The sequence below is a fragment of the Petaurus breviceps genome, unplaced genomic scaffold, assembly GCF_028583685.1.
Source record: "Petaurus breviceps papuanus isolate PSGF00001 unplaced genomic scaffold, PetGlider_PUasm1.0 688, whole genome shotgun sequence".
In the NCBI taxonomy this organism is placed as follows: Eukaryota; Metazoa; Chordata; class Mammalia; order Diprotodontia; family Petauridae; genus Petaurus; species Petaurus breviceps.
Window position 1 is genome coordinate 23,240,599 of NW_027186457.1, and position 25,567 is coordinate 23,266,165.

General features: G+C 39.3%; 2 protein-coding genes across 2 annotated transcripts in view; one reads left to right on the top strand and one right to left on the bottom strand.

The window, feature by feature from the left end:
- Window positions 1-5,103, bottom strand: part of P2RY12 (purinergic receptor P2Y12) — a 65,296-nt gene extending 60,193 nt beyond the window's left edge. Inside the window, exon 1 of the mRNA XM_069104771.1 lies at window positions 4,870-5,103. The gene's annotated coding sequence lies outside the window, so the exon portion shown is untranslated. The remainder of the gene's footprint in view (window positions 1-4,869) is intronic.
- Window positions 1-25,567, top strand: part of MED12L (mediator complex subunit 12L) — a 393,990-nt gene that overhangs the window by 349,666 nt on the left and 18,757 nt on the right. Inside the window, exons 31-38 of the mRNA XM_069104779.1 lie at window positions 685-796; window positions 3,160-3,249; window positions 4,068-4,177; window positions 4,377-4,512; window positions 5,252-5,413; window positions 8,551-8,913; window positions 10,028-10,184; window positions 13,247-13,479. Of these exons, the coding sequence (XP_068960880.1) occupies window positions 685-796; window positions 3,160-3,249; window positions 4,068-4,177; window positions 4,377-4,512; window positions 5,252-5,413; window positions 8,551-8,913; window positions 10,028-10,184; window positions 13,247-13,479 (1,363 nt within the window). The remainder of the gene's footprint in view (window positions 1-684; window positions 797-3,159; window positions 3,250-4,067; window positions 4,178-4,376; window positions 4,513-5,251; window positions 5,414-8,550; window positions 8,914-10,027; window positions 10,185-13,246; window positions 13,480-25,567) is intronic.

Below are 25,567 nucleotides of genomic sequence, written 5' to 3' on the forward strand. Positions count from 1 at the left end.
TGTAAAATGAGATGGTTGCATTAGGTTCCCGCTCCTAAGGTCCTTCCTAGCCCTAAATCATGATCCTTTGATCTCTGTGTGAACCATCCTTTGGTCAAAATGAAACATGGCACAGATATTTGAGCTTTGGTCTTATTTTAGCAATGAAATGAGAAGAATGAACTAGTAATGTATTTTGCAGGCCTTCCGAAGAGTATGTAATCATATTCAGTGATCATTGTGAAGAGACACTGGTTAGTTTTGTAGTTTTGCAAAATAGACTAGAAGCCTAGATTTAAATGTTTGTTACTGTTGGATTAATGATCTCAAGGTCCTGTCTATGCCTAAAATACAGTATTCTCTCAGTTTTCATCTGAAGGGGCATGGCTTTGTCAGTAATGTTTGAATGTGGATTTTTCAGTTCTGATTATTGAAGTGACATGCTAATTTCCCATTTACCTTGCCCTTCTCCCCATTAGGAATCCAATGAGTCTTTCACACTCTGCTGTCTTGGGACATACTAAACTGCTTCTAAAATCTTATTACCAAAGATGTGATTTATATAAATTCCATCTGTGTTCCTTCTCTTTTCTTTTTAAGAGTAAAGCAAATAAAGGCAAATAACCAGAAGGAAGAAATTATATTGAGACAGGAAGTGCTAATCCATTCTCCTAATTGAATCTGCTGCTTTTGCTTCCTTTATAGTATGTCTCTCTTAAGTCAGCAACCCTTCCTCTCATTGGTACTTACCTGCCTTAAGGGACAGGATGAGCAACGGGAAGGACTCCTAACATCCCTGCAAAACCAAGTTAATCAGGTAACATAGATCTATGATACTGAGTCAGCCAAACATGTATTTCACAGTCTTCAATTTCCTGTTTCTCCTTTTAAACCTTGCATTTTAAAGATCATCATCAAGCACAGTCACTCCCCTTCCCTCGTTATCTTTATCTAAAGCAGAGATTCATAACTTTTCAGCATTCTGGGGAAGTTTATGAACCCCTTCTCAGATCAGTGTTTTTAAATGCTTGAAATAAATAAAATTACAAAGAAAACCAATTACAGGCAAATGGGATATACAGGGGTGGCAAGGTGGAGAGAGGAAGATCTGAGTTCAAATCCAGCCTAATATACTTAATATCTGTGTGACCTTGGACAAATCACTTAACCCTATTTGCTTCAGTTTTCTCATCTCTAAAATGAGTTGGAGAAGGAAATGGCAAACCACTCCAGTAACTTTGCCAAGGAAACCCCAAGTGGGGTCACCAAGAGTTGGATATGACTGAAAACAACTAAACAGCAACAGATAGAGTATAGAAACTGGAGTCATGAAGACCTGAGATCAAATCCAGCCTCAAGCACTTCCTGCTGTGTGACTCTGAGCAAATCATTTAATCTCTTAATAATCAGTCTTAGTTTCTTCATCCGTAAAATGAAGATGATAATAGCACTTACCTCCCAGGGTGGTTATAAGGATCAAATGGAATAATATTTGTAAAGCAATTTGCAAACATTAAAGCACATATTAAAGGTAGCTATTATGATTTTTATTATGTTGAAAGATAGTTATTGTTAGAAAAACAAGAAAATAAAAAAATCGATTAGTTCTTTGTCATTTGAATGAATAAAATTAAAATACTCTGCTAATGGATCTGCCTAGTTCACAACCCCAAACCATAACACACCAGACACCTAAATATAGATTGATTTCAAACTTAATTCCATCGACAGATAACCTCAGTAATCAAAATGATTAATCAAATTGGTAATCAATGGGTTCATCATATTAACTGCATATAATTTCAGTAATCAAATAACATATCTCATCATGTCTCCCCATAAATGGAAGGAAAGTCTGATGTATGTATTTGTAAGAAGATGACATATGTAGATAGAGGCATTTTATTTTTTCCCCACTTTGCTGGGATCATCTTAGGTTCACGAATGTTATCTAAAACTTAGCAGGTTTAGAAACATAATTTTGCCAGCCCAGATGATCTGGCTCTAACGAACTGAATCAGACTAATCAAACAGTCAGGATTCTAATTTTTAGGCTAAAATGTTAAATTATGAATTTATGATGAAGGGATGTATATTTTTAGCACTCTTTTCCTGGTATCAAGTTATGAGAGGAAACAACGTAATCATCAAAAGGTTTCTTGGTGACCATGGAAGCAGAAAGGGTGGGGTACTGGAGAAAGCACAGGACGGGGATTTGGGATGCTTGCTTTTATTGCACATTCTACTGCTATCTTCCATGGACCCTCACTTGCCTTCTTCTCTAAAAATAAGGAGATTGGGCTAGTTCATCTCTTAAGTTCATTTCCAGATACAAAAGCAGAGGGTTAGTCCTATGGGACGTTTCATCTGATTGTGTTAGAATCTGGGATGTTTATATTTCTTCTACCAAAGAATATGCCATACTCTCTTCCTCTTCTCTCACTTGATTCTAAACCTTCTGCAATCTGGCAGTTGTCAAACTTTGGGGACACAGAATCCCTTTATACTTTAAAAAAATTATTTAGGACTGCCACCCCCAAGAACTTGCCCTGGGTCGCACAGCTAGTGTCTGAGGCCAAATTTGAACTCAAAACTTTGTCTTCCTGACCCCAAGCCCCACACTCTATCTACTGCTACCTAACTGCTCCCACTAATATTTACTCTACTTGAAATTCAAACATCTTAGTATTATTATGAAAATAGTTTCGACTTTGCAGGCCTCCTGAAAGGATCTTGAGGACTCATAGAGGTCCCTGGACCACATTTTGGGAACCTTTGTTTTGCTTTGTATTGCTTCCCCACCCTTGAAAATACGTAACACAAAAAAGCCACCTTCCTATCAGAAGTGTTAAGAGGGAGTGAAAATGACTGATTTGGATTTCACTTCCTCTACCTGCCCCTGTTCCTGGTCAGAGAAGCAGTGAAATTAGAGAATTCTTACATTAAGGAAGAGGAAGAATAGCTAAGAGAGAGGAAAGCAAATTACTAAGATAAAATAAAAGAAGATAATAAATGTTACAGTATAATATTGTTGCTTTTAAAAAATTGTTGTTCTCCAATAAATGCCGTTCACCAGAGTGTCTGGAGTTGCCATCGGAGGACAATGAAAGAAACATTTTAGTGCTATACAAAAGAAAAATCTAATTCTAACAGGAAAAAATGTTTATTTTTCCATCTTAGATTTTAAGTAACTGGCGAGAAGAACGTTACCAGGATGATGTTAAAGCAAGGCAGATGATGCATGAGGCGTTACAGCTACGTCTTAATTTGGTAGGAGAAATACCGGGAGTTTTCTTATTTTGTTGCATGGATCAAATTAGAAATTAACCAGATGAAAATGGCTCTTCATTTCTGGTTCTCCGTGTAGACTGTGTAATACAAAGTGGCTCATTCCATTATCTCTTTCTATCTGCTTGTGTCCCAGTTACTTTGTTAGGTTTCTTTTTTCTTGCCTCCCTTCCCTAGGTGGTCACAGCAGGGATGTCAGACATTGTCTATCCTGGGGGTCTTGAACCTCTTCTAGGTGGACCAGAGAGGTAGGCTAGGACAATGAAGACTGAATTACGATGGAAATTGGAAAGCCCATCAAACGAGTTCTCGTCCTGGTTTTAGTCTGTCACTGACTTAGGTGTGGGGTCTCATGTTCCTCATCTGTAACATGGAGAGAATGTCAGGAAGTCTGGAGTGGGGGGAGAGAGGGTGGTTTCTGGTCCTAAAATGATTAGGATGGCTGCTTTGAAATGCTTTACTAACCCAGCTCTGGTCTTTCTAAAAGCCCCAAGATGCTGATTATCAAATTGTAAACCAGACTTTTCTCTAGTTCTCACTGACCTCTCATTTTCTCCTCTACTGTAACTTAGCTCGAATTTTCCAAACATAAAGAATCTTGACTCTTTTACAGTTTACTGCTTTTCCCCAACAAATGGGGAAAGGGAAGCCAGGGAGAAAGCAGGAGGGGAGAGTGACCAGAGCAGCCCGCCAACGATCAGACCCTGACTAATCCCCCAGAGTGCCGAGAGTCATAGTGGTGGTGTTTCCGCTTGCTTATCTATCTATAATGCAACCTTCTATTGTATTTTACATGGTAGGTAGGAGGAATGTTTGACACTGTGCAAAGAAGTACTCAGTGGACCACAGACTGGGCCCTTCTGCTCCTTCAGATCATTACTTCAGGAACTGTTGACATGCAGACTAACAAGTATGTTTTGTTTTTATCATTTCAAATTTCTCTTCCTGCATGTGTGGTGTAGCCTTTTTGTTCTGCAACAACCTGTTTTCCTGGGTACATTAAAGCATCTATGCATTGAAAGAAAGTAATTGTAACTTATGAGTGTCCTCATTACTCTTCTGAGATGAAACTTAGTTGTTGTTTTTTTTTATCTTTACCCCCCTCCTAGTGAATTATTCACCACGGTTCTTGACATGCTGGGTGTCCTGATCAATGGAACCTTAGCATCTGACCTGTCAAGCTCTTCCCAGGGTGGAGCCGAAGAAAACAAGAGAGCCTACATGAATCTAGTGAAGAAATTGAAAGTACGCTTGTCATTTACAATTTTTCTTATATCCTATTTGATAAAGAAAAATGATTAAAAGGATTCATGTTTTGAATTTTGTGCCTATCCGTCCAATGTATAACCCCCAGAAACCCTCAGGATTCTACCTCTACCATTACTTCTCTTTTTTATAGCACAGGGAGAATTTTTTCAGAAGGTACCTTGAGAAGAACTAAGCAGAATGTCAAAATTGGCTTGAGATAGATGGTGCCACCGTTGCTAGAAACTTCTAATACCTGTTTTCTTTTCATTAACCATAAACATCACTTCCAGTAAAAACCATATCCAAAGAACAACGCCCCCCCCCAAAAAAAATCAAACTACTCAATTGCCTTACCACCAAAATAACTGAGAGGAGCTTGTGGTCTTCGCTTGCACGTGAGAGAGCTTTTCATTCAGGGATCAGCGCCTGTGTTCTGATTTCATGTTAGTCCCGTGTCCTTTATTGGACACAAGGGTGCCTTGCTTTTATTTATGTACTATTTTTTGCCTTGAATTGAAGAAATGAAAAAAAAAATCAAAACTAACAGTGCCCTCCCCCTCCCTTTCCCTGAACCACACACACACACACTCACACACACCACTATTTTGTAATACAGCATAAAATAAACTTCTTAAGGACATCTATACAAAGGAAAAGGAAATATTGCATAATGGAGCTTCCTCATTTCTTTTCTGCAGTCCCTGTAATGTTCCTTCACACTTCTCTTTTCCTCTAGAAAGAGCTGGGTGACAAACGGTCAGAGAGCATCGACAAAGTTCGCCAGCTGCTGCCTTTGCCCAAGCAGACCTGTGACGTCATCACTTGTGAGCCTATGGGGTCTTTGATTGATACGAAAGGCAACAAAATCGCGGGATTCGACTCCATAGATAAGAAACAGGCAAGAGTAAATGTTTTCTTTAAATATATATATATATATATATCCTATCTTTCTTTTCCAGCTTTGCCTTGGGCTCAAGAAAGGCATATGCTTTTGAATGCAGCAATACCAGGGCATCCCAAGTAATTGATGAAGTCTTCTAGTTCAGTAGGCAGACCCTCTTGGGGTAACTTGGTTTTATGGTTTCTGGATACTTTGCCTATTGGGTTTTTAATCTTTAAATTGCTCAGTAATGGGAAAAGTTCTAATCACTACAACTCCATTTCAGAGCACAAATCTCTTTCTGCCGGTCGTATAGAATGAGTTATGCTAAGTCTAGAGAAGAAAATCATCGAAATGTTGTTTTGTACTAAGTCTCTTGATATTTTCCTTGTTGAGGAGTCTGCAAAAGAATTTTAGTCTAAATTACACCAAAAATAATATGCTTAACATTTTTCTGAATGGGGAGGAGGGAAGAAAAGGTCGAAAGTTTGGAGGCAGATCTGCTTCTGAATGCCATCTCTTTGACAGTCGCCATCTCTGAAAGCTCACAGGCACATCATTTGCCTAAGCCCCATGGTTTTTCTCTCTGCAAAATGGAAATACTACCTGGTCTGTCCTCCTTCCTCTGTCATAGGGATTTTAGAGATAGGGCTGGGGACTTAGGCCTGTGATTTCATGAGGATAAGGAATTTCCAGGTGATGAAGCTCCATCTCTGTAAGTGAGTCTTTTTTTTTTTTTTGGATCTCTGTGATTCTTAAAGAGCTGCCTAGAACACTGGGAGTTTTAAGTGACTTGCCCCTGCTCACAGATACAGTAGATGTCAGAGACTGAACTCGACTTGAGTCTTCTGGCTGTAAGACCAGCTGTCCGCCATGCTGTGCTGTAGCCTTTGCCCAAGTCTTTCGTGAAGATAAAAATGAAAATAGTGTGTGAAAAGTACTTAGTAATCTGTAGATTTGCTGTGAAACTGTCAAATAATGCTATAAAAATGGAGCCAAGTATCATGTTTAAATCAATCAAATTCTTAGGGCATTCTATAAATAAATGCATAAAGTTAACGAACAACTCTGATTCTGTACAAGACAATAGTAAAGTTTTATCCTCAAACTTTGCTTAAAATCGGGCAGAGTTTTTCATTATCAACAAATCAGCAAACATTTAAGAGTCTATCTTAAGGCCCTGAGATGAGTACTCTAAAATACAGAAAGGCAGATTTGTAATCACCGGAACTGGTTTCAAATCCTGAGTCTTCCATTTACTGCCTAGGTGATGTTAGGCCAGGCACTTTGGGCCTTGGTTTTCTCATCTAGAAAATGAGGAGGTTGGATTAGATGCTATTTACCAATATTTGTTTGTAACTAATAATTGTTAATTATTATTACCATTATAGTATAAATACTTCTAATTAATAATTAATGTTAATTTATTGTATAATTGTATTATAGTTAACTAATAATTATTGGTTAATTGATTATTGTGATTATTAATTATCAGGAAATTAGCAAACATGTCAGAACCTACTATGTTCAAGGTACTGAGATAGATGCTTTAAAATACAGAAAGAGACAGCAGAAGGTGCATTGAGTTTGTCATCACAGGACCTGAGTTTGAATTCTGACTCTTACCTTTGTGATAAGGGGCAAGATAATTTAGCTCAATGGGCCTCAATTGGATTAGATTCTATCTCCCAGCTCTGACCTGTGGTTCTAAATGATGACTATATTATTTTTGGTGTAATTTAGACTAAAATTCTTTTGCACATTCCTCAGAAAAAAAAAAATATCAACAGACTTAGTACAAAGCATCATTTTCTGTTTGTCCTCTCTAGACTTAACATAAGCCATTCCATAGGACTGATGGAAAGGGATTTGTGCTCTGAAAAGGAGTTGTAGTGAAATGAATAGAAAACTCAATGGAAAAGGAAGTTTGGTTCTTAGGATACTGGAGTGTCTGACAGAAATAACTAACAAATGGATCCATAGGTGTTTAATAGCCTCCCTTTGTAACTAGACAAAAAAAAACCATTTTTATTGAAGTGTTGGAGAAACTTTCAGTGAAATAAGGCGGGGGATGAGGAAGTGGATTTGTTTTTATTTCCAAAAATTAAGTACAAATGTTATTTTGGGGTGTGTGTGTGTGTGTGTGTGTGTCTGTGTGTGTGTGTGTGTGTGTATAAAACTACTACAGATAACTAATGGACAAGATAATCAGCAAGGAATTTATTATCTATTTAGAGAGGGGAATGTAGAGCCTCCCTAAACAAGCAGTTATTTATGCTGTAGTCTGGGCCAGGTGCTCTACTAGGATCTAGGTACAAAGAATGATACAGTCCCTGCTCAGTGATCATGATATTCTAATGAGGGAGATGACAGATATGTGTAAAAATACATAGAGCGTAAATATGAAGTGAATAAATACACATATACAGACAAGAGTTAGGTATGTGGGAGCTTAGGAGAAAGGGCACCGGTGGTTAGATCGGAAAAAGTTTCATGTAGAAGACGCTTCTTGAACCGCCATCTCTCAGTGAGATGGAGGTAAGGAAGGAGTGAGGGCATTCCAGGCATGGGGGAAGGCTGGTGTAAAAGCATGGAAATGGGAGATTGAGTGTTCTGAGTGAGGATTCAAGAGTAGAAAGGCCAGTTTGGCTGGATCCTAGAGACCAGGAGGAGTCCAGTGAGCCTGGAAAGATAGGTTAAAGCCAAGCAATAGGTGAGATGGAGGTCAGGAGGGAATGCATTTCAGGCTGATTAATAGCCATACTAAAATGCAGAGATGGGTCGTGATGTGGTTTTATATTAGTATAATTTGAGTATGTGCACTGATTCAAAGTGTGATTAGAATATATCCTAAGTAAGGGTCACCATAGTTCATAGAGCACTGACCCTAGAATCAGGAGGATCTGGGTTCAAATGCGGCCTCAGACACTTCCTAGCTGTGGGACGCTGGACAAGTCACTTAACCCTGATTGCCTTTTTAAAAAAAAGGAATCTACCCTAAATATATTTGCCTTAAAATTTAATTTTTTAAATCAATTGTATTTCATTAATTTAATAATGTATTATGTATTTAAATAAATTTATTTAAATATTTTTCTTTTAATTTGTGGTTTGGTTAAGTTTGGTGATTTCATATACCATTCTTTTGCAAATAGGGTCTCCAGGTGTCCACAAAACAGAAGGTATCCCCATGGGACTTATTTGAGGGTCACAAAAATCCAGCTCCACTCTCTTGGGCCTGGTTTGGGACCGTTCGAGTGGACAGAAAGGTGATCAAATATGAGGAACAGCATCATCTTCTCCTCTACCACACCCACCCTACCCCCAAGCCCCGAAGCTACTACCTCGAGCCTCTCCCTCTGCCTCCTGAGGAGGAAGAGGAAGAGCCAACCACACCAGTCTCTCAGGAACCAGAAAGAAAATCAGCTGAGCTGTCAGATCAGGGAAAAACTGCAGCTGATGAGGAGAAGAAAACAAAAGGAAGGAAGCGGAAGACAAAATCAAATTCAAGAGTTGATGTGAGTATAAGAGGACCCACTCAAATAAAAAAATCACACAGAATCCTGAATATAGTGATTAGAGCACGTTGCCCTGAAACATCTGAGCTTGTTATAACATGGTTGGCCCATTGTTGGCCATTGGTCCCATCCCCTGACATCAGAATTATCAAAGACTTCCCTATAATTTAAACAGCACTAGCCAGAAGAAGGACCCCTTGGTTGACTGTTACGCTGAAAAATAGTCTGCTGAATTTAGAGGTATAGAACCTGGATTCTACCAGTTACTGCCAGTGTGGGCATAAGCAAGAAGACTCATCTTCCTGAGTTCAGTTCTAGCCTCAGACACTTATTAGCTGTGTGACCCTGGCCAAGTCACTTCATCCTGTTTGCCTCAGTTTCCTCATCCATAAAATGAGCTGGAAAAGGAAATGGCAAACCAGTAACCTTGCCAAAAAAGCCCAGAAGGGATCATGGAGAGTCAGACCTGACTGAAAAACAGTTACAAGATGGTGTTGACTAATCACAATCATTAGTTTCTTGTTCTCATAAACCTAAATATTCTTTCTTACACAAATATTTTTTCTGAATGTCATTAAACTGCAAATTCTTACCCAAAAAGTGAATAAGGATTCCCTGTTGCCACCCTTGAAAGTGGAGGGGACCAAAACATTCTTTTTGGCCTTCACTCCCCGTGTAGTTTTGATTTTAACTCTTGCAACACTTGTCTGCTTCACACTGCTGCACATGAGGGATGGCTCAAGTCAGGCCCTGCTTTGTTTGCCCAGAAAATCTGAGATGAGTTTTAGGTCCCTTTGGACCTGGCCTCAGTGCTGGGGTTTCTGATAGAGCACAATGTTTTAACTTTGCTGTGTGTTCATCGTCAGTCATTTGATAGCATAAAAGCAGAACACAACAGTATATTTTAGCTAAAATCTTTCCCTTTGGATGATTTTTAAAACAGAGAGAGATGAGCAGAGAGCATGCTAACTGGCGTTCTCTCCCCTTCATATCTTTAAAAATAGCTTCATGGCCTACAAGAGGATGTGTCTCAGATAACTTTGTAGGAAGCATCTGCATTATTCATGTAGTATGGGGATTGTAATAACGTTTCTTCTTACCGTGTATGTTGAAGGACTATCCACAGAACAACATATACCGAGTGCCTGCCAATTATTCACCAATTTCCTCCCAAATGATGCACCACCCTCAGTCGGCATTGTGGGGTTATAACATTATGGGACAGCCGCAACAGCCTGGCTTCTTCCTGCAGAATCAGTCGCTTGCACCAGGTAAGCAAAAGATGGGGCAAGATTATGGCACGCATCAGGTTTTTTTTCTCCATTCCCCAAAAGGTTTTTTTTTTTTAATAGACTTGAAACAACAATATAAATCAATGAAATTCTGAAAAATATGACAACTTCAGGGAATACAGCATTGGATGTTTGGCTGTACAAGGCTCTTTTTAAAAAATAACATGAAATTTTTATTGATATTTTATGAATATTTTTGCTTAAAACACCAGAATTTCTCCCAGGATGCCTCTTCATTTTGTTTAAAATAAAAGCCATACCTGTATGTGTATGTATTAATATTGATCTTGAAAGAAAGCTGATTATAAATGAAAGTGATCACACACATTGTCTGGTCTACTCATATCATCTTTAGAGCAAAGCATGGTAATATACCTTCAGGTAGCACCTATATTTTATTTCTCCATCTTCCATACTGATTAGAACAGTATTTTGTACATTTAAAGGGTAGATAAATGCTCAATGGATTTTTACATGAATAAAAGCCAGTTATTTTACTTAAATTTACTTGATTTTGTGTTGATCTTTTTTTTTCTTTTTAGAGGAGGGAAGGTAGGGCAATTGGGGTTAAGTGACTTGCCCAAGGTCACACAGCTAGTTTTGTGTTAAGTGTCTGAGGCCGGATTTGAACTCAGGTCCTCCTGATGCCAGGGCCAGTGCTCTATTCACTGCACCACCTACCTGCCCCTGTTGATCAATTTTTGAATAGCTGGGGCAGATTAGATGAGAATACTGTGTGTCAGGGCGGCCAGGTGGCTCAGTGAGTAAGAGCACTGGCTCCAGTGTCGGGATGACCTGGGGATCGAATCTGGGCTCAGATACTTAGCACCCACCCAGAAACACCTGGCTGTGTAACCTTGAGCAAGTTACTTAACCCCAATTGCTGAGGGGCAGCCAGGAGGCTCAGCGAGTAAAAGCACTGGCCCCAGAGTCGGGATGACCTGGGATCGAATCCTGGGCTCAGACACTCAGCACCACACCCAGAAATAACTGGCTGTGTAACCTTGAGCAAGTTACTTAACCCCAATTGCTTAAAAAAAAAAAAGAATACTGTGTGTCAGACACCTTTTGCATACCACTTTCTTTAAAGTAAAACTATAATTTTAGTTTTTGCCTGTACAATTTATTCAACTTATTCTCTCAATAGTCTTGTTAGGTTTAGACAGCGGTTATGGCTACTGTCATAGTTGGACATTTTTCTGATTTATAGTTATCCTTATCGATTAACCCCAAGAGAATTTTATTTCTTTTCCATAAGAAGAAAATGTTTCTTTTCAAAGAATAATGATTAACTTCTATTTAAATATGTGTAAAATATTTTTTTTATGGGTGAGACTGTCGTTCTACTTTTTAAAATGGATGAGCTTTGAAATGTGAAAGGTGTTTTCTGAAGCAACAACTTGCCATGTGACATTAAGCAATTTTGATTCTCCTAGTCTCTGACATTCTTTTTCAGGATTATGAGAGGTTCATTTTAAAAATAGGAGCCAAGAAGTGCTGAGTTCTCTTTTTAACACATCAACGACTTCTGGTTTTGGGGTGTGCCAGAACTTTTTTGTCAAAATCTTTGAAATGTTGCTAAGCCTGATGTTCCATGATTAATCCTTTGCTCTGACTCACCAGGCAGAAGCAGGATTGCATAAATCAACCTAAAATACACAGAAGATGCTAGAACTGATGTTAGAGTTCCTCTTTTTTTTTAACCCCAAAATAATTGTCTGTTAATTATGCACAGTGTGTGAAACTGTAGCCAAAGCTTTTGCTTTCTGTGCACAGACTCCTGAAGGAAGATCGCCTGAGCTAGACTCACTACATTTTAGGGTATTAGAGGGGAGTGCCCTTTATTTTAAAATTGCCATAAAGACCAGAGATTATTTAATTGCTGTTTACTGAGGGTTATGTTGTTATGGAATCATAGAATTTTAGAATGGAAAGGACCTCTGAGGTCCTTTAGAGCTGGGAGGAACCTTAAGAGGCCAACTAGTTCAACATCCTCATTTGACAGAAAAGGAAACTGAGGCAAAGAGTTGTTTGTTTGTTTTTTTAAGTCATTTACCCCAGGTAATAAGTTGCAGAGCTGGGATTCAAACCTGGGGTCTGGATCAAATGAGGCACCTTATTATCAGCTAGTCCAACCCATACTTGAGCAAAAATCCTCTCAAAACCATCTTTATTAAGTGACCACCCCAAACTCTGCCTGAAGACCTTCTGCCAGAGAAAATTCTTCCCCTCCAGAGGAAGGCTATTCTCTCTCTCTCTCTCTCTTTTTTTTTTTTTTTGGACAGCTCATGTTATTATAAAGCTTTTTTAAAAAAAATTTCTTAGACTTAATCAAAATCTATTTTTCTACAGTTTGTTCTATGGCTCCTGGTTCTGCCCTCTGAGACCAGACTGTTAGGTGTGAGAGCCTTCCAAATTGTCCATGACATTTATTCCTTGTATTGCGAGATCCTTGGGGCAGACACTGTCTTTTGCCCCATTCTGTATCCCCAGTGCCTAGCACAATGCCCAGCACATAGTAGGTGCTTAATAAATGTGTCTTGATTACCTCTCCCACTCTTCCCTCCCTCTTCATCCTCAACTTTAGAGACCTGGCAGAAGGAGGGCCATTGGGGGCTTATGTGACTTGTTTAACATTACACAGCTATTATGTTTCAGAGGCAAGACTTCCTACCTATGTCTTCCTGATAAAGTGGCCCTCTCCCCATCCACTGTTCACGCTGCCTTTCTTTTTTAGCCTTTAAAAAGTTAGAATCACAGTGAACTGGTGTATTTGAATTCTCAAAAACCCCTGGTCAGTCTAGAACCACATAGGCAAACCCATTTAACTCAAACCCATAAACATGTGTTTATTTGTTATATATTTATGTATTCATTCATTCATTTATTTGACATTTGTTTAAATGTTGCTTTCCAAATTCCTTCCTGACTCTACACTTGACAGAAGTCGGTATGGTTCTAGAGGCTTAGGGTTCTCTACGGCACGTTGCTCTGGTACGCAGGATCTTGAGAAAGCTCCCTACGTGTGTAATTCCTTCTAGGTGGCTCCCGCCTGGACCCCACAGGTTCCTTCGTCCCCACCAACACAAAGCAAGCCCTTTCCAACATGCTGCAGAGACGTTCCGGCACCATGATGCAGCCACCCTCCATCCACTCAATCACGTCCCAGCAGCAGCTGATCCAGATGAAACTCATGCAGCAGCAGCAGCAACAGCAGCAGCAGCAGCAGCAGCGGCTTCTCAGGCAACAAGCCCAAACAAGACCTTTCCAACAGGTTTGTCCAAATCCAGCAGAGTGCTGTGCATTTCAGTCCCTCCTGAAGCTAGTGATGTGCTGTGTGTGTACATATGTGTGCAACATGCACTTTGCACGTGTTGTGCGTGTGTGTACGTGTGTGTGCAACATGCACTTTGCACGTGTATTTATCCATGCACATACATGCACGAGCTTAAGCATCTGTGTCCTTCTTTATACATACGGCATAAATCCCAGTACATTTTTTCCACCTCTCTGCATTTACCAGTCACTTCAGTAAAAGAGAAATTCTCAATGTCTTAGGTTTATTAGCATATGCAGATATATTTAAATTGCTTTAAAAGTGAATGATATTCTCTTGTCATTCACAAGATATGGAATGAGGGGCATCTCTGTATAGCCTTTCCTGATTAATCCTACCTCTGTTCTAATCCCTTCCTTGCTCTCTATCCCTTCAGTCCTTGTGAAGTCACCAAAATACTGTTTTTACCTTTGTAGCTAATGCTGCTTTGTAATTATTCTCTAGTGGTTTCAGATTTATTTGTTGACCTCCCTAGCTAAACTGTAAGCTCCTCGAGGTCAGGGTCTAATCCAGTATCTCTACTTAGATCACTGTACGGTGCCTTCCACTGAACTTTCAGGACAGTAAATATTCCATCAACTTCATTGACTTACTCTTCCAAAACTACAGGATGCATGAAACTATGCTAGGTTTTGTAGGATTTTCAGAGTTTGGGAGACATTTTTTTAAAAATGTATAGGAAACAAAGATAGAAAGAGTTAAAAAAAATTACATGCTCAAGGAGGCATCAGTAAGGACAGTTCTACTGTATGTGGATAAACGATTTGGGAAATTAACAGTAGAATTGTTTATTGGACTGGATCAGGAAATAAACACTAGACAAAGGATGTCAGGGCCCATTCAAGCAGTATAGTTGATGTCTTTATACATCTGAAGTTTATTGTGTGACTTCAACTTTGGGACTCAGCTTTTCAGCTACACATCTACTATATATTTCTGGGGTCTGGCTCAGCTTCTGTGAACAAGGGGGAAGTTTTCATTAAATTCTAATGAAAATAGATTAGAAAGAAAATAGAATCATTTAGAGGAAATTACTTTCTTTTGAAAAAATCTACTTGTGGGGCAGCTAGGGGATGCAGCAAATAGAGCATGGGCCCTGGAGTCAGGAGGACCTGAGATCAAATCTGTCCTCAGACACTTAACACTTACTAGCCGTGTGACCTTAGGCAAGTCACTTAACGCCAAGCGCCCTGCCTTCCCTCCTCAAAAAAATTAAAAGAAACTTGACAACTCTCTTGCTAATATACCCCTTTCAAAATATAGTTGATTCCATCTGACTGTTTGCAGCTACATGAAAAATGTCAACATGTGAATCATGGCACATAAACTTCTTTAAAATTCACTTCTTAATGGGATTTAACAGTATGATATAGACAGTAGAAGTCTGGAATCAAGGACAGGATCATCAAAGGCAGTGGTTGGCTAATTTGAGCTGTGGCCGAAACATCGCTCTTAAGGGACTTGAAATTCTGTCCTTTGTCACACTGACGGAAAAACACACCAGTGAGAGACAAAGTAGTATCAGAGGATAGTTTATGGCTGACACCTCCAAGCTTCCAATATGGACAGGCATTGCATCACATCTCAGGAGGTGAAACTGAGCAGGGACACGTGACAGATGATGGAATGGAGCCCAATCCCATTTCTCTTGGACCTCTCTCCCCCTCTCTCTGTCGCAGTCTCTCTCTATCTCTGTCTCTGTCTCTCTCTCTCTGTCTCTCTCTGTCTCTCTCTCTCTCTGTCTCTCTCTCTCTCTCTCTCTCTCTCTCTCTCTCTCTCTCTCTCTCTCTCTCTCTCTCTCTCTCTCTCTCTCTCTCTCTCTCTCTCTCTCTCTCTCTCTCTCTCTCTGTCTCTCTCTCTCCCTCTACCTCCCACCTTCTCCCAGAGTCCACATAGATTATTTCAATTTAACAGAATTCATGGAGCATGTGGAAAGACAAGTGACTAAGTTCCTGGCTTTCTATTAAAAACATTTGCTGAAGTGAAGATTTCAGGGGTTTTCACCTCCATACATGTATTGTATATATACACAGTTCAATTCATTATTATCACATGCTGTGTGCAAGGCTCTGTACTCAAAGCTGGGGGATCCAGGACAAAAGCCAAACCCCTTCTGCCCTCAAGGAGATTGCATTCTACTAAGAGGCTCTACCATGTATGCAGATAAGTCAGATGTGAGATGAGAGCATCCCAGGGAGAAGGTGATCAGTGTGCCAAAGGACTTTTCATGGAAGCAGCTGGTGCTTGGGTTAAGCCGGTCTGTAACTTTAGCAAAAATATGTCTAAACTAGCTCAAAATAAAATACGTGAATCAGAGCTTCTTGTCTTTAAAAAGATGTTTATTTCAGCGATTTTAAGTTCCATCAAAAACATGCTGTTTTAACAAGAGACCTAAAGGCAGAGTAGCACAATGGATAGTGTTGGTGTTGGAGGAGGGAGGGTCTGGGTTCGAGTGCTTTTTCAGACCCATGTGAACAGTGACGCTGGACAAGTCCCTTAACCTCTCACTGGCCAGGCTACTCTCTAAGACTGTAACGGTACAGACAAATGACAAATCTGCTTTGGTTAGAGGGAGTTTCCATAGCGTAACTTCCTTTGCCAATGAAATCAGAGGTCTGGACCATAAACATAAAGAAGGAAAAGAAAAAAGAGAGACCCAGCAGTTTTGCCCCTTGAATCAGCTTAACTAAAAATCTATGACCTTATGTCTAAGCATTCTTGTAAAATAAATTAATCCTTTAACCATGAGCTTGTATAAATACTGACTGTATAGTCTGCTGTCAAGTGTTTTGGTTGTTTTTTTAAAAAAATGTTGGCTTATAAGTCGAGGGAATTAATAGACCCCCCACTTCTAATGTGAAAAAACAAACATTTTTATATAATTTAGTTTTTAAAGACCTTATTCTGCCCACTTACTCCCAAGGGAAACATATCAACCTTAACTAATGTTGAACAATGAAACTTCTCATGAATAAAGTAGCCCAAACACAGCCAAAAGGTCCTCAGAGAAGTTCACGGTTATGTGATGAGCCCAGACCCAACAGGGTTAGAAATATGAGGGCTTTAAGGGGAGCTAAATTGACCTTTCCTGTGTTTCCTTCTAAAAGGCCTTGTAGAAAAGGCACTCAGAGCACTGTAATTTTCTGTAAAAATCTGCATTTACACTTCACACTCCCTTCCTCCAAACAAAATCAACAACCACAATAATCCTTTCCCCCAAAATGTTATACTGACCATCTTAACCAAACCCCAGAGGTTATAATCACCATCTTTATAACACCCCCCAATGTTATGTAACCATCTTAACCAAATCTACCCAATATTATAATTACCTTCTTAAGCAACGCCCTGATGTTATAACCACCTTAACCAACCTCATTGCCCCCAGAGTTGTAATAATCATCTGAACCAATCCTCCTCATGTTATTATGAACATCTTAACCAATACCTTCCCCAGTGTTATGATGGCCACCTTAACCAACACTCCCTCCCCCCCGCACACACAGAAATGTTATAATAACCATCTTAACCAGCCAGGGTATTATTGTTTGAATGAAATCATTATGCTGCTGCTATGGGTGTATTCTTAATGGACAGACCACTCGTGGTCCAGACCCATGATTTCTTCAGCATTAGGGACTCTCAGAGTAGAAACTCTCACTCCATGTGTTGGATGCAGATTATCAACTTATCTGGAGTAAGCCTTACATCCTTAGAGAGTTGTCTGGGGATGCTGAAAAGTTAGATCACCTAAAAAAAATGAGGACTTGTTCATCTTTATACTAATATAAATAGCTCTTTTTATATTAGATAAAGGTTGCCTATTCTGCTTCACTCTTTTGTAAACTTTTCTTTGGAGACTAAAGAAAATCCTCTCTTCCATTCTTTGCATAAGTCTGATTGAAGCAATTCTGTCACCCAGCACATATTTTTTACACACCAGGTACCAGTCCCTATGGTTACTCAGGGTTAGGAACACAAAGCAAAAACTTTCCATGCCCTCCTGGAACTTGGCATTCTAATGGAGAAGACAGCAATTAGTCTTAATAAATTAAATTATTAATTTATTATAAATTATTTATAATTTATTATATATAATATATTATAAATATATATTTATATATATTAAATATATAAATAATATAATATATATATAATTTATTATAAATTAAAAATTAGCATTTATTAAGCGCCTACTATAAGCACAGGCACAGTGGTAAGAGCCAGGCAGGCAAAAAGGAGGCGAAAACCAGTCCCTGCCCTTAAGGAATTTATAGTCTAATGGAAGAGACAACATGAAAACAAATATATACAAAGCTAGCTATATACAGGATAAATAGGAAATAATTAACAGAGGGAAGGCCCTAGAATTAAGAGAAGTTGGAGAAGGTGGAATTTTAGTTAGGACTAAAAGGAAGCCAGGAAAGTCAATAGAAGAGAGAAGGGAAAGCATTCCAGGCTTGGGGAATGGGCAGAGAAAATGCCCAGGGCCAAGAAATGAGAGAAACACAGCCAAGAGGTCAGTCTCACTGGACTAAAGAATGCCCACTGGGGGAGTAAGGTATTAGAAGACTAGAAAGGTAGAAGGGGTCTGGGTTATGAAGGGCATTGAATGCCAGACAGAACATTTTGTATTTGCTCCTGGAGGGAGTATGGGGAAGGTGACATAATCAGACCTGTGCTTTAGGAAAATCACTATGGTGGCTGAATGGAGGATGTCTCAGCATGGATGAACTTTAGACACCTCAAGTCAGCAAGCATTTATTAAGCACCTTCTGTGTAGAAGGCAATGGGATAAGTGTTGGGTGGGGATACAAAAAAAGGCAGAAAGCAGTCCCTAGTCTGGGGAGCTCAGATTTTGATGGGGGAGGCAACACTCAGGCCACAGTGTAAAAACAAGATGGTGGACGGGAAAAATTGAAGATGCTGAGGGGAGGCACCAAGGACCAGGAAGTCCTTCTTAAAGGAAGTGAGATTTGAGCAGACTGGAAGGAAGTCAGGAAATCCATTTGTTGGTGGATTGGGGGTCTTTTGAGGCTAATTTGTTACCATGCCTCGAGCCTCTCCCCTTTCCAAACCAACCTCCACACAGATGCTGGCCAGATGTATTCCAAAAGCAGAGATCCAATCATATCTCTTCCTTGCCTAAGAAGATTCAGTATCCCCCTATTTATTATAAATGTGAACTTCTCTGCTCCTCATTGAAAGACCTTTACAATCTTTCCCTTAAGCTGTTTGCTAAAGGGATTTCACACAGTCCACGTTCCCAACTACTTGCCTCATTGATGTTCCCTAGGCAGATCATTCCACCTCCCTCTTGTCTGCCATTGGCTGGCCCATCTTTCAAGCCTGCAGTGTTCCCCCTCCCCACCTTTGCTTTTTAGAACCTCTGGTTTTCTTTCAGGCCCCACTCATGTTCCACGTGCTACAGGAGGCCCTTTTTGTTTCTCCTAGGCCTATTCCCAGCCTTTTTGGTATATTTTTTGTCCTCACACATCAGTGTATGGATTTTTCCCTACCACTTACCTTCTCCCCTACCCCCCACAGAATGTAAGCTTCTTGAGGATAGGAACCGTTTTCATTTTGTTTTTTATGTGCCCAACACCTAGTAGGTTATTAAATGCCTGGAGCTTCATAGACATTTAATAAATAATAACTGCATGAATCTCTCTCTCCCTCTCTCTCTCTCTCTCACACACACACACACACACACACACACACTCTCTCTCTCTCTCACTCTCACACGCACACGCACACACACACACACATTATTTTCTCCACACTTTAATCCATTATATTTGGTGGGCTAGAATTTCCTAAAAGTTAAAATGTATATCATCATATATGTATATATAGCATCATCATACCATCATATAAATATGTTCTAAGAAGTTGTTATCCTTATGAGTTTGTAAGTGTGACCAGGTTCTAAGCTGCTGAAATTCTGATCAAATCCAATATTACACAAGAAAAATTATTCCTTCTGGCCCATATCCAGAGACATGTAATGAGATTATAGTACAATGATGTGGACTTGAGGATATTTACAGAGTTTGGGCATGTAGTGTCCCATATGTGTGCTTTTCTCTAAGCTACTTGCATCATCATTAGGCCTCAGAATCTATTCTTTCTGAATAGAACTGAGAAAGGGGTAGTATTCTTTCTATTTCACAAGTAGGATTTCTGTGGGAATGTTCTCTTTCCCAAACAGTGGCATGATTATTCGCAGTTAGGCAAGAAAATGTGTGATGAGTAATAGAAAACATTCTTGGAAGAAACAGTAAAATAGAAACTCTTTTTCTTAGTGATTTTCTCACTCAAAGGAATTTGGATTTCTCGAATATGGCATATTCATTACTCATCCTACAAAACTGATTTCCTGAAAACCCCAGCCTGCACTAAAGTTGTCTGAGTGATTATTAAAGATTTTACAAGAGAGTTGCCTAGTTAGCCCCTAGTTTTCAGAGCATCTCCTAGAAGTTCAGCTTCATTCCTTGGGTGGCTGTAGGGAAACCTTGGCAGCCTGATACTTCTGTACACACCACCCCCTTGGTGCTTCCCCCGTACAGCATCTGAGATGATTTATTGCAGCTGATCCTTAAGACATGACTTTCTGAATCCTGGAACATTTGGGGTTCTCTTGTAACTTCTTTCCCTGTCTTGCTGTTAACATCACAAGTTAGAGACAAGCGGGCCTTCTCTCTAACCTTTCAGGGCACATTGAGTAAACAACCATGCTTTCTTTGATAAGACATCCTAAACAAACAAATCTAAGATTTCATCACATGAGACAGTAGAATCTCTAGGGAATCATGTAATTTCTCCTGTGTACTTAATGGATTTAATTCTCTACCTATTTCAATTTGAAAAAAAATGTTGACAATGTTCAAATTATTTATTTGAGGACACTGATAAAATATGTAAGCACAATGGTTGGACAATGGGAGGGGGGAACACCTCAACCTGATTCCCAATTTATTGTAAATTATAGTTACATTCCCATTTATTGTAGATTATATTTACTGTTCATACAATGGCAAGAATAGAAGTTAGTCTAAGTTGTTACTCTCTAAGTAATTTACAGAGTAAATTTGCATTCCTATAGGGTGGAGGGGCTTTTGTCCCTCTCCCATCAGCAAGAGTAAGTGTTGCAGTTAATCCTTGGCATGTCAGTTGTCCATTTACAACTTTGGCATTACTCCAAAAATGACTAAACGTGGAATTCCTTTAACTAACAAAGGAGCAGTGACTAACAAGTTATCAGTTGTCTTTATCTAAAACTGTCTCCCAGTGAGTACCTAAACAGTGCTGGTCTTGAGTTGGGCAACTGAGATGTCTTTCTTTTCTTTTTGTGGTTAATTGACTGTGAAACTAAAACTATGATCTAATTGAGTTGGTATTTTTAAAAGATAACAAATATAATGTACATCCTGGCAATACATGCCATGATTTCATGGTTTTGCTACTAAAGTGTGGTAGCCAACAGAACCAAGGGCCCATATTGGCTAAAAGGAAAGAATTGGGCTGAGGGGAATTTTGACCTCCTATCATGATCTGGGATGTATGGGCAGAGTAAAACTTTTCTTCATTTTGAAGAATCTCCATTTTCCCTTCTGTCTTTGGACCACCACTGAGTCTAATGAATTCTTAGAAGAGAAGTCCCTTTGGCTCCCATTAAAGAAAACTGGGACCTCCCAAAAGTTTCTCTAACCATGTGAGAGATGTATTGGTAATAAGATCTAAGTAGAGATTGGTTTATATTTAATGGTTAAAGTGAGAAAGTTCATATTTCATATGTATTATAGCTACCAATCCCAATAGGAGAAAAGAAATCTTATGTATGTTGTCTACCATTTTCTTGCTGTCCCCTTTCTATAGGACTTCTGTAACTCTGCTGTGCCCCTTCAGGATGGCTTTGACAACATAATGGTAACACCTGCTGTCATTTACTTTTTATGTATATATATATATATATATAAAACATAAATATACACACACACATACACATGTACACGCGCCATTCTATTATGACTCAGTCATTTAAACACCAAAGTGAGAAGCAGAAGACTGTTCCTTAAACAGTACCACTAATAGAGTTAAACCTACATTTATACATTTGAAATCTGCCTCAGAGCATATAAAACATGTATGACCCCATGCACTCTAGACTGTGTTCTAATAGACCTAGATTACTGCTTAGGGTAGCTTTAATCACATTGGGCTTCTCATTGGCAATCAATATGATATTGATCAATATATAATTTTCATGCCTGGGCTTTGTAGCATGGTCTTTTCTGTGTACCTTGATTCATCCCGCTGATCATTCTCTTCCTCTTTTTGTGACTTTTTTCTGTCACTGGCTGAGGAATGCAAGGCATGCTGCTTTATAGGCCAATTGCCAGATGCTAAATGATATGTTATAAAAATAGACCCTTTCCATCCCGTACTCTGTGTCTCCACTTCCCACATACTAGACAGAATGCATCAGATTTATTTCCAGTCCTGTATAGAGAAGGAATTTAAAAAAAAAATTTTTTTACCATAGGACTTGTTGCATGTATAAATACTTTACTGGAACAGATAATAATGCATGCTTTCATTAAATTATTGGTTTCTGCAGCAGCTACTTTGCCATTAACATGAACCCTAAGCCCTTTCAGCAGAACTTGAGTAATTCTGAAGTGTGAGCATAAATTAACGAATTTCCATGGCTAATTTTGTGTCTAGTATATTTCATGTTTTTTGTTTTGTTTTGTTTTTATGGCAGAATGAAAAAATGTTCTAACTCTTTAACTGCTTAACTGTGTTTTATGAATATCTATTGGTTGGAATATTTGTTGTCTTTGATAGTTTTTTTTTTCCAGAAGAGAGAAATTTGAAAAAAATTCTCTATAAACACCAAGTCCTTATAACTTTTATTTTTTGACACTTTAAAATGTGCAGGATGAAAGTGAGGGTTCCATTTGTTTTTAAATGAGACTTGAAAATCTTTAAATTTACATATCTGTAAATTTGAGACAAATAGTTGACACATATTTGAGACTGTCTGTCTTCTTACCTTACAACATAATAGTTTAAGTCTTTTTGATAAGGTCATTGGTGGGGGCAAGGAGGTATTTTTGGTATTTTTGTTTTGATACTCCAATAAAATGTGAGGATCCATGTCCCCAAAATTGATGTTATTAGCATATTCACAAGCCAGGTGAGCTTACAGAGAAAGACCATTTGAAACTCCCTCATAATTTAAAGATTTTCTCAGTAATAACAACATTTGCATAGTGCCTACTATTCCAGGCACTTTGCTAACACTCTCCAGCTTTTGCCTCATTCGAGCTTCACTACAACCCTGGGGATCAGATTCTGTTATTCCCACTTCACAGATAAAAAACTGAGGCTGAGAAAGATTTTTGACTTGCCCAGAGACATTCTAATAAGTGTGAGAGGCAAGATTTGAACTCTGGTCTTCCCAACTCTTAAATCCGGGCCTAATCTACCCTGCCTCCTTCTTGTCTCTAGAAGCTAATTTGCACTTCCTGATTAACTAGATCCTAAAGAGATAATTGCCCCATAAGAAATTTTGATTTAAAATTTGATTTTGTGTCGTGTAGTAGGAAAAAAAAACACTTAGATCACCTGTTGGGACGTCTGGATTTGAATCCCAGTTTTGCACTTTGCACAATCCATCAGTTTGAATATTTATCCTCTCTGGGCCTCAGTTTCCTCATCTGTTAAATGAGAGAACTGCACCAAGTATCTTAAGTTCTAAATCCTTTGCCACTTTCCTTGTAAAGATTTTGCTTGGTCTTGGACCCCATAGAGTCACCTCTTATTCAGATAATCACAAATAAATCAGTGTCTACCCAGTAACTCATAAAATTTTGCCTTTTGAGTTTCCCTGGGGGATTTTAATTTTATTTAAAGTGTGTATGTGTTTTATGAGCAGATGAATAGAATGCATGTTTTTTAGACTTCAGGTCCTGGGATGAAAAAGCAAATCACTGAAGAAAGATTTAAAACTTAGAGTAGTGCCTGGTATCAGTGTCATCATTTGGTTGAAAGAGCACTGGCTGAAAGTCAAGTCCTCTGGGTCCCACTGATTGAGAGTCAGGAGCTCTGGGTCCCACTGACTGAGAGTCAAGTCTTAGCTCTGACAACACCTAGTTCTTTGACCTTAGAGAAGTCCCTTGTAGCAGCAAGCACCCCAGCGTCCCCAGGGTGTCCGCCAACACAGGTTCTTGGATCTGCTTTGTTAAAGGAAAGCAACTCAAAATGGGTTAACAAGCTTACTTTAATCAGTCAAATATGTATCGTTTACCTAGTTCAGGGGAAAAAGGTTAGCACCCCAAACTTCAGTGTATACAGACAGAATTATCAACACAGAGAAACAGATCAAGGAGACAGTTTTCCAAACTGTCCAACCATTACATCCATACCAAATCAACATCTGGGTCTTTCAAAGCCGTCATCTCAACAACAGCTTCCCAGAGTCTTATCTGAACAAATCACAGGACACTTCTCAAAGTGAGCCCCAAAACAAAGCCTCAAATCAGGGTTTATATAGCCTTCTCCTGGCTCAGAGAATGTAACAACCCTCTGGACCCACTGTCCAATCAAAAAGTATCTACTGAAAAACAAGCCTCCCACCCCAGGCTCCAGGTGCACTTTAGCCTAGGGGCAGGGAAGATCTTTAAAATTTACATTCCCATTACATCCCTTTATCCCTGTGAGACTCAATGTCTTCATCTACAAAACAAGGGAATGGGACTAAATGATTTCTAAGAGGTCCCTTCCAGTTTTAAATCTAAATGTTTTCTCAGGTTCCTTCTAGCTTTAAAATCCCATTCATGTGTGAAACATAACTTCACAGTAAATCATGGTTAAAAAAAAAAAAGAAATGAAACCCAGTTTGTCTCTGAATCACTGAGGCAGCAGCATAAATGTGGGTTGAATTTACTCCAGCCCCCCTTCCCAATAAAATGATGGCTCCCATTGGTATAGCATGTAAGAAGGTTTGCAACCATCATTTTCATTTCTGCCCATGGGGCCAGCCAAGCAGAGCAAATTGATCCCTCTTTCATGGACAGCCCTTAAAATAACTGTCCCAAATGCCCCTAGTCTGCTCTTCTTGGGGCTAAACTCAGGTGGTCCTGAGATGGCACCAGCTCAAAGTCCTTCACCCTTCTGGCTGTCCTCTCCAGCTTATCAATGTTCTCTGTGAAATGGGGTACCTAGATCTGGTCTGACCTGTACAGAGAATAACCATATTTGATAGTAATACTGCTCTTCCTTGGTTGCTAATTTAGGGACTTTTATATGAAATGAAGGATTTTTGACCAGTGAGGCAGTTTAGATTTGCTTTTTACTATCTCTGACGTTCCAGTGTTTGGAAAGACAAGGGACCAAATTCGTGACAGGTCTGGGATCTGACTCTAATTTTTTTTTTTTATCTAGGAACCAGGGCCAGAATTGTTTATAAAATTCTTTGATACATTGAGAAAGTATTTCTCTAACAGTTTGATTCCATACATGTAATTTATACCTTTTTTTTTCCTTTCCCAAGACAGAACTAGAACTAGGTATATGATACTGTCTATATGACATGACCCTCAGTATTCCAACTTCACACACACACACACACACACACACACACACACACACAAGTGGAAGTTTTCATTGCTCATTGGTTAATTCCTTCTTGAAATGGTGAAAAACAGGGCGGCCAGGTAGCACAGTAAGTAAGAGTACCAGCTCCAGTGTTGAGAAGACCTGAAGATCGAATCCCGGGCTCAGACACTTAGTACCCACCCAGAAATAACTGGCCGTGTAACCTTGAGCAAGTTACTTAACCCCAATTGCTTAGGGGCGGCCAGGTGCCTCAGCGAGTAAGAGCACCGGCTCCAGTGTAGGGATGACCTGGATCAAATCCGGGCTCAGATACTCAGCACCACACCCAGAAATAACTGGCCGTGTAACCTTGAGCAAGTTACTTAACCCCAATTGCTTTAAAAAAAAAAAAAAAGAAATG